Below are 10,000 nucleotides of genomic sequence, written 5' to 3'. Positions count from 1 at the left end.
ATGTTCATATTCATTCATGAACTTCAGCTGAACTCCTGTTAACTCCATCACCGTCTGCATCGAATGGACGACTGCACAAACTGAGTCCACCTGAGTCCACCTGCTCTGGCTTTAACCATCAGTTTTTCCTTAAAGTCACTCAATAACACCACGGCCTAATCTGCATAAGTATTATAAATGTGCATGTCGTTAGTCTCTTTTCCAATAGACTTTTATAAAACTCTAAATTTATCTGATGTTAAAACCACAAACTCTAGTTTTTCGCTGAATAGTTGTTGTTGTTCCAGGTGTTTGTTCGTTGTTGAATTGGTTTCTGATCCAAAACTGTAACGGAAAGACCTTTGAGTCCAACAGGAGTCACATGACCAAAACCAACTACAGTCACATGAGTCACATGACCAAAACCAACTACAGTCACATGAGTCACATGACCAAAACCAACTACAGTCACATGACCAAAACCAACAGATGTGGATGGATGTTAGAACAAGAGAAGAAGAAGAGTTTTTCCCAAACGTGTGTGTATGTGTGGACACCAGTGTTGGGAATAACGGTGTTAAAAATAGTGGCGTTACTAATGTCATTATTGTTTTCCGTTATTGTTATCAGATAATTTAAGGAAGGAGTTATCAGCTCATTTATTCATTTGTTTCCTATATTTTATACTTCTATTCTTCCTGAACTGAACAGGACAATCCTCTGGGATTAAGAATGGCTTCAGCTTTGACTGTTGCCCCCCGCCCCCCCCCCCCCAGTGTGGGCGTTACCTGTCTGTGTGGACTCCAGGGGGGGCTGGCTGCAGTCCTGGGCGTAGTGTCCGCTCACCCCGCAGTTATAACAGGACACGTTGCCGTTCTTCTTGTTGACCCCGCCTCCCCCCAACGTTGCCGGGGGCAGCATCCCCAGGGGGTTGGGGTACACGTGCTGATAGACGCGCTGGCAGAAGGACGCCGCCGGCGCCATCTGCTGCTGGAGGTTGTAGTTCGCAGCTGCAGCCACCGCCGCCGCCGTGCCCAGCATGTGCGACGGCACGTCGGCGTGACTGTGGGAGTGGTTGTGGAGGGAGGGGCCATAGGGAGGGGGGGCAGCAGGGAAGAACGGGGGCATGGTGTTGGCGCCGTTGGCCTGGTGAGGCGCTTGGGCCTGCGACAGGAAGCTATTACTGCACATGCTCGTCAGCTGGAAGAGGTGTGGCGGTAAACTGAACACCTGCCGCGCTGCTGCTGCCATCTGGTGGGCGGGGAAGAACATGGGGGCTTGGCAGGCGGTGGAGCTGCCGCCGCCGCCCCCCCGGCCGCCACAGTTGTTGTGACAGCCGCAGGTCCCACAGCCCGCCGGCGGCTGTGTGGGCTGCTGGGGCGGAGCTTGCTGCTGCTGTGGGGGTGTCAGAACAGCGGAGTTACCGGGGGCGGCGGTTCCACAGGAAACGCTGCTGTTGCTGTAGGACGTACAGTCACTGTGGGCCGTGCTGTGGGTCAGCGCCGGGCTGAGGTTGGGGGCGGGGCCTGGGGTGTGGGTGGGCACGGCCGGAGGAACGGCCACTTGGACATGACCAGGAGACGGCGCAAGTCCGGTGGGGGCTCCTACGGCGGGCATGACGGGGGCTGGGACAGGCAGCGTGTAGGATGACGGCAGGCCCGAGGGTAAGGTCAGGCCGGGGTGCTTGGCGTGGGGTGTGTCCAGGGGCAGGGGGCCGGTGCCGGAGGGGTCCTGGCAGGGCGGCGGTGGCTGGAGGGGGGAGAAGGACGTGGGTCCGGCGGACAGGACGCCAACGGCTCTGATGGAGGCGGTGGACGGAGTGGAAGCGGTCCCTGACGCTCCGTCGGGGACCCCTTGGCTGTGGGGCAGGACCGTCTTGAACCTGTGGACCAGGGGCGGGGCCGCAGGACCCCCAGGCGAGTGGAGGCCCAGCGGCGGGAGCCCGAAGGTGGGCAGCAGCTCCCTCTTGTCGGGGTCTGTGGATGGCCCCCCCACGGCCGGAGGCACTAGAGGCATCTGCATCATCACCGCCGTTGACGCAGACTTCCCATCAGGGACGACGTTGTGGCCTGGAGGGGGCGGGACCACAGGAAGGGGGGCATCGCCGGCACCGTTGGGGAGCACGTAGGGCAGGGTCTGCATGAAGGTGAGGGGGGGGTAGTCTGTGGTGGACTCCGGGCAGAAGGGCTCGGTCCGGGCCCGGCGGATGCGACCCCCCCTCCCCCCTACAGACGGGTGGGTCTGGGGGGGGGAGAAGAGGTCATGGGCGTGGCCTTTAGCCGAGTCGTCAGAGTGGCTGTCGGTATCTGAGACCAGAACACAAGGGTCAGTCCATGAGTAAGACCCCCCCCCACCCACACACACACACACACACACACACACACACACACACACACTGGATCAATACCTACACAGGACCAGACTGACATAGGCTCCGCCCACAGCAGGTCTAATGCACAGTTCAGATTTGTTTGTGTGTTGGTTCATATTCACATTAAATGTGACTTCTATCACTTTAGAGTCTGAACTGAATGTGACCCTAAAGTGACCCACATGGACTACAGAGGTCCTGAAGTGACCCACATGGACTAAAGAGGTCCTGAAGGGACCCACATGGACTACAGAGGTCCTGAAGTGACCCACATGGACTACAGAGGTACCTTTGTTGTTGTCATCCTCACTGTCCACACTCTCCTCTCCTCTGTGTCTGGGGCTGGAGGGGGAACTGTAACTGTCTGAGGACGTGTCACCGAATGTATCTGGACCAGAACCTCCATCTGCAACAACACCTGGGTCTATGTACAGCAGAACCACAGCCAGTACCAACATACACACACACACATATATAGAGAGAATATTAAACATAATCCATACTAACATGTATATAGAATATTAAGTAATTATTTCAGTCATTATAAAATTCTATACATATTATAATATTATAACAAATTTAAATATTTTAAGTTATTTACATTTCACATTCATATTAATACTTTTATAAATAACAGATTTCTTTATGTTTTCTCTCTTCCCTGCACTTTACATTTGGATGTGCTCATGCTATCTTAAAATATCTTATTAATATTACTACTGTAGTTTTTATTTTTACTGATCCTTCTCAGGTGGAACTGTCTGTGCTCTCTACCGTTTTATATTTATTACTATCATCTTCAGTTCCTCTTTGTCTGTCCTCCTTCTCTGTGTTCGTTATTGGACATTAGATCCACTCTTCTGGACCAAACCGGCCCTTGTACTAACCTGTCCTCTGAGGGGACAGAGCTGGTCCCAGGTCACCGTTGGACACCAAGGCTGGACCCGCCCCCTTCACCGCCCTAGTCCTGCTCCCCGTGTCCCTGCAACAGACGAACAGGGAAGACCAGTTACCACCAGTCACATGACCCACCGACACACATTTACCACCTTTACCACTGTTACTACCTTTACCACTGTTACTACCTTTACCACTGTTATTACCTTTACCACTGTTACTACCTTTACCACTGTTATTACCTTTACCACTGTTACTACCTTTACCACTGTTATTACCTTTACTACTGTTATTACCTTTACCACTGTTATTACCTTTACCACTGTTACTACCTTTACTACTGTTACTACCTTTACCACTGTTACTACCTTTACCACTGTTACTACCTTTACTACTGTTATTACCTTTACTACTGTTATTACCTTTACCACTGTTATTACCTTTACCACTGTTACTACCTTTACCACTGTTATTACCTTTACCACTGTTACTACCTTTACCACTGTTATTACCTTTACCACTGTTATTACCTTTACTACTGTTATTACCTTTACTACTGTTATTACCTTTACCACTGTTATTACCTTTACCACTGTTATTACCTTTACTACTGTTACTACCTTTACCACTGTTACTACCTTTACTACTGTTACTACCTTTACCACTGTTATTACCTTTACTACTGTTACTACCTTTACCACTGTTACTACCTTTACCACTGTTATTACCTTTACCACTGTTATTACCTTTACCACTGTTATTACCTTTACCACTGTTACTACCTTTACTACTGTTACTACCTTTACTACTGTTATTACCTTTACCACTGTTATTACCTTTACCACTGTTATTACTGTTATTACCTTTACCACTGTTATTACCTTTACTACTGTTATTACCTTTACCACTGTTATTACCTTTACTACTGTTATTACCTTTACCACTGTTATTACCTTTACCACTGTTACTACCTTTACTACTGTTATTACCTTTACTACTGTTATTACCTTTACCACTGTTACTACCTTTACCACTGTTATTACCTTTACTACTGTTATTACCTTTACCACTGTTATTACCTTTACTACTGTTATTACCTTTACCACTGTTATTACCTTTACCACTGTTACTACCTTTACCACTGTTATTACCTTTACCACTGTTATTACCTTTACTACTGTTATTACCTTTACCACTGTTACTACCTTTACCACTGTTATTACCTTACCACTGTTACTACCTTTACTACTGTTACTACCTTTACTACTGTTATTACCTTTACCACTGTTATTACCTTTACCCTGTTACTACTGTTATTACCTTTACCACTGTTATTACCTTTACCTACTGTTATTACCTTTACCACTGTTATTACCTTTACTACTGTTATTACCTTTACCACTGTTATTACCTTTACCACTGTTACTACCTTTACTACTGTTATTACCTTTACCACTGTTATTACCTTTACTACTGTTATTACCTTTACCACTGTTATTACCTTTACCATCTACAGAGTCCTTTTAGGACAGAAATACAAACAAAACTGTTCAAACTGTTAACTGTTTAAGAAGCTCTGTCTGATTATAACTGATACGGTGTTTAATAGTGTTCAATATGTACATATATTTGGTACATATATACTGACCTGTCTGTGGTCCCCACTCTGCTCTTGGCCTTAGACACTGTGTGACTTTTCCTCTCAAACTCCTGATGCTGTTGGAAACAGTCAGGACACAGATTTAGACACAGATTTATGGTTCCATGTGAACATAGACCAGAACCGTCAGTCATGTGAGTTCAGGTTCCAGTCAGTCTCATCCAGGGGTGGGTAAACTACGGCCCGCTGAAGGTTGGTCCAGAATTCAGACTTGATGTGAATGATTGCATTGATTGGACTTGGACTTGTAATGACAGGCATTTGACCACCAGGTGAAGCATTAGGAGCCTGGTCCACTTCTACTACTCAGACCCATCTGATGATATGAGACTGTAACGTCATTTGAACCAGTCAAATACAAATACAACCAGAGAGAAATGATGACAACTCCAAATGAGTCTGTTTGTTTTAGTGGAAAAAATAAAATTATATGAAAATATTTACATTTATAAACTATCCTCAAGAAAAAAATGGAATACTATGAACAAATATGAACGACCTGAAATATCCTCAGTAAAACAGGTGTCATTTTACCAATAGTCTGCCCCCCCACCCCCACTCACCTGTTCTACTTCCTGTTGCCCCCCCTACCTGTTTTACTTTCTGGTTGCTCCTCCCCATACCTGTTGTACTTCCTGGTTGCCCCCCCCCCCCCCCTTACCTGTTCTACTTCCTGGTTGCCCCCGCCCCCCCACCCCCACTCACCTGTTCTACTTTCAGTTGCCCACCCCCCCTTACCTGTTCTACTTCCTGGTTGCCCCCGCGCCCCCACCCCCACTTACCTGTTCTACTTTCTGTTGCCCGCCCCCCCTTACCTGTTCTACTTCCTGGTTGCCCCCGCCCCCCCACCCCCACTCACCTGTTCTACTTTCTGTTGCCCGCCCCCCCTTACCTGTTCTACTTCCTGGGTGCCCCCGCCCCCCCACCCCCACTCACCTGTTCTACTTTCTGTTGCCCGCCCCCCCTTACCTGTTCTACTTCCTGGTTGCTCCTCATTGGGCAGCTCTTCTTCCTCCTCTCTACTGGACCGTTGAGCTCTGCGGTACGGCCCCCCCCCCTCCGACCCTCCATGGGGGGGCCTTTGGCACTGGAGTTACTGAGAGCAGACACAACAAAGTAAGGCTCCGCCCACAGCAGCTCTGACGCTCCGCCCACAGCAGGTCTAATGCACTTCTGTCAGTTTTGAGTCTGAACCGAATGTGACCCTAAAGTGACCCACATGGACTAAAGAGGTCCTGAAGTGAGCCACATGGACTAAAGAGGTCCTGAAGTGACCCACATAGACTAAAGAGGCCTTTGAAGGAGCTAAGGGTGGACTCACCTTCGACATGGACTCTTGGTCCCATGTTTCTTCTTATGTCCCTGAACAAATGACTCTAGGTCTGAAATACACAAACAAACAAACACATCCGTAAACACATGACATTTAACCTTCATTAATAAAACTACCTGTGGACTTTATGACTAAATGCCTTTTGTTCTGACCTCAGATCATTTCCTGTCCAGGTAAAGTGTTTGTGTCGGCGTATATTTAATGAACCAGTTGAACATTGGCTGAATTAAAGCAGGAATGAAATCTGACACAGAACCAGAAATCAGAATCTACATCAGAGGCACATGTGGGACGAACACACCAGCCTACACACACACACATATCATATGTATATATATATATATATATATATATATATATATATATATATATATATATATATATATATATATATATGTACAGTACAGGCCAAAAGTTTGGACACACCTTCTCATTCTTCGCATTTTCTTTATTTTCATGACTATTTTCATTGTAGATTCTCACTATAACTGAAAACATCTCTTATATTCTAGTTTCTTCAAAGTAGCCACCATTAGCTCTGATGACTGCCTTGCACACCCTTGGCATTCTCTTGATGAGCTTCCAGAGGTAGTCACCTGAAATGGTTTCCACTTCATAGCTGTGCCTTGTCAGGGTTACTTAGTGGAATTTCTTGCCTTATTGATGGGGTTGGGACCATCAGTTGTGTTGTGCAGAAGTCAGGTTGATGCACAGCTGACAGCCCTATTGGACAACTGTTAGAATGCATATTATGGCGAGAACCAATCAGCTAAGTAAAGACAAACGAGTGGCCATCATTACTTTAAGAAATGAAGGTCAGTCAGTCTAGAACATTTCAAAAACTTTGAATGTGTCCCCAAGTGCAGTCGCAAAAACCATCAAGCGCTCCAACGAAACTGGCTCACATGAGGACCGCCCCAGGAAAGGAAGACCAAGAGTCACCTCTGATGCTGAAGATAAGTTCATCTGAGTCACCAGCCTCAGAAATCGCAAATTAACAGCAGCTCAGATTAGAGACCAGATGAATACCACACAGAGCTCTAGCAGCAGACACATCTCTACAACAACTGTTAAGAGGAGACTGCGTGAATCAGGCCTTCATGGTCAAACAGCTGCTAGGAAACCACTGCTCAGGAGAGGCAACAAACACAAGAGATTTATTTGGGCCAAGAAACCCAAGGAATGGACATTAGACCAGTGGAAATCTGTGCTTTGGTCTGATGAGTCCAAATTTCAGATCTTTGGATCCAACCGCCGTGTCTTTGTGCGACGCAGAAAAGGTGAACGGATGGATGCTACATGCCTGGTTCCCACCGTGAAGCATGGAGGGGGAGGTGTGATGGTGTGGGGGTGCTTTGCTGGTGACGCTGTTGGGGATTTATTCAAGATTGAAGGCAACCTGAATCAGCATGGCTACCACAGCATCCTGAAGTGACATGCCATTCCATCCGGTCTGCGTTTAGTTGGACCATCATTTATGTTTCAACAGGACAATGACCCCAAACACACCTCCAGGCTGTGTGAGGGATATTTGACCAAGAAGGAGAGTGATGGAGTGCTGCGCCAGATGACCTGGCCTCCACAGTCACCGGACCTGAACCCGATCGAGATGGTTTGGGGTGAGCTGGACCGCAGAGTGAAGGCAAAAGGGCCAACAAGTGCTAAGCATCTGTGGGAACTTCTTCAAGACTGTTAGGAAACCATTTCAGGTGACTACCTCTGGAAGCTCATCAAGAGAATGGCAAGAGTGTGCAAAGCAGTCATCAGAGCTAAGGGTGGATACTTTGAAGAAACTAGAATATAAGAGATGTTTTCAGTTATTTCACACTTTTTTGTTAAGTACATAATTCCACATGTGTTCATTCATAGTTTTGATGCCTTCAGTGAGAATCTACAATGAAAATAGTCATGAAAATAAAGAAAATGCAAAGAATGAGAAGGTGTGTCCAAACTTTTGGCCTGTACTGTATATATATATATATATATATATATATATATATATATACACATATATTTACAGGGTGGGGAAGCAAAATGTACAATATTTTGAGGCAGGGATTGAAAGACAGTGTATGACCAGTTAGTTTATTGAAAGTCATGAGAATTTATTTGCCACAAGAAAATGTCCATAATAGAAAATGTTTTTATTCTATGTGTCCTCCTTCTTTCTCAATAACTGCCTTCACACGCTTCCTGAAACTTGCGCAAGTGTTCCTCAAATATTGGGGTGACAACTTCTCCCATTCTTCTTTAATAGTATCTTCCAGACTTTCTGGTAATAGTTTTGCTCATAGTCATTCTCTTCTTTCCATTATAAACAGTCTTTATGGACACTCCAACTATTTTTGAAATCTCCTTTGGTGTGACAAGTGCATTCAGCAAATCACACACTCTTTGACGTTTGCTTTCCTGATTACTCATATGGGCAAAAGTTTCTGAAAACATATGGATAATAGTGTTAGGTATGATTATGACATCAATATCTAATATATATATATATATATATATATATATATATATATATATATGTGTGTGTGTGTGTGTGTGTATTATAATATATATATATTAGATTATGAATTAGCACAAAATTACATTCATCAAAGACCTTGTGCAGCAGCATTAGCATTAGCATTAGCAGCAGAAGCAGCAGCATTAGCATTAGCAGCAGTCGTTATGGCTGTGAGTCCTTCGACTGGTGCAAATATAGCTGTGAAATACAAGGATTCCAACGCCCAGTCTCTCCAAACGACCTCCAAAAATAAACCCAGATGTATGTGTGTGTGTACTTTAAACTGCAGTCATTCAGTGCAGTCGTTCGTCTGTCTTTCATTCATTCTCTGTGCTCTTATCTCTTCTATCAAAACATGTGTGGCTTATTAAGACCTGCACCATCAACAGAACTGAGTTCTGCAGTTTGGACTTGGTTCTTCTCACCTTCCTCCTGACTGGACGCATCAGAGCAGTCTCCTGGGAAAGACTTTCGCGGGCAGTGGCCTGGAAATGAGAAGAAAACTGGATTAGCAACAATTAGCATCCCCTACCCACCCCAACATCCCCTACCGACCTAAACATTCTGAACCAACCTAAACATCCTGAACCAACCTAAACATCCTGAACCAACCTAAACATCCTGAACCAACCTAAACATCCTCTACCGACCTAAACATCCTTTTCCATCTTCAGCATCCTTAACCAACCTGAACACCTTGTCATTCAGCATCATCCCCACATATACAAAGAAATAAACGGGGGTTCCTGAAAGGTACCGTACTGTTAAAGGTTAAAACATTGGAGCAGCATTTGTCTCCTAACCTGTACGTGTTGCAGATGCTCAGGTTTCTTTCGGTGGACTTGTGGTCCATACTTACATCTGCAGCAGGAGGGTTTGGTGGAGTAACTGGAGCCACAGTTGAAGAAGGTGCACACCTTCCTGGTCTGTCTGAAAACTGGAGGGGCTGACAGGAACCGTTCCCTAAAGGCCAACACAGACACAGCTGTATGAACAGACACCACACTGGCGGTGGGATTAAAGCTGGGGTTATCTGTGTGGAAATAAACTTTTACTGCAGTTACAGATGGACATCCATGAGGTTTGACTGACACTTCTACTGTTACTGATCCTGCTTATGGTTCTTTAATGGAATTCTGATGAGGTCACCGTTTACTACCCTGTTACATTTGGCTGTTTACACTGTTTCATGTATGTTTACACGGCTTACAATGTTATATGTGCACATTTCTAAATACATTTCAGCTAAAA

The 10,000-nt window shown here is 45.7% G+C and overlaps 1 protein-coding gene across 2 annotated transcripts in view; it reads right to left on the bottom strand.

Moving 5' to 3' along the window:
• Positions 1–10,000, bottom strand: part of LOC115416253 (zinc finger, CCHC domain containing 2) — a 26,323-nt gene that overhangs the window by 2,962 nt on the left and 13,361 nt on the right. Inside the window, exons 6-13 of one of the 2 annotated variants that reach the window (XM_030130000.1) lie at positions 9,609–9,712; positions 9,175–9,234; positions 6,229–6,289; positions 5,877–6,003; positions 4,896–4,963; positions 3,238–3,332; positions 2,640–2,774; positions 768–2,285 (exon numbers count right to left, since the gene is read on the bottom strand). In XM_030130000.1, coding sequence (XP_029985860.1) covers positions 768–2,285; positions 2,640–2,774; positions 3,238–3,332; positions 4,896–4,963; positions 5,877–6,003; positions 6,229–6,289; positions 9,175–9,234; positions 9,609–9,712 — 2,168 coding nt within the window. The remainder of the gene's footprint in view (positions 1–767; positions 2,286–2,639; positions 2,775–3,237; positions 3,333–4,895; positions 4,964–5,876; positions 6,004–6,228; positions 6,290–9,174; positions 9,235–9,608; positions 9,713–10,000) is intronic. The other variant, XM_030130001.1, reaches the window with a different exon arrangement.

Source organism: Sphaeramia orbicularis, unplaced genomic scaffold (assembly GCF_902148855.1).
Source record: "Sphaeramia orbicularis unplaced genomic scaffold, fSphaOr1.1, whole genome shotgun sequence".
Taxonomy (NCBI): domain Eukaryota; kingdom Metazoa; phylum Chordata; class Actinopteri; order Kurtiformes; family Apogonidae; genus Sphaeramia; species Sphaeramia orbicularis.
Note: the sequence above shows the minus strand (reverse complement) of the source record. Positions and strands in the feature narration are given on the sequence as shown.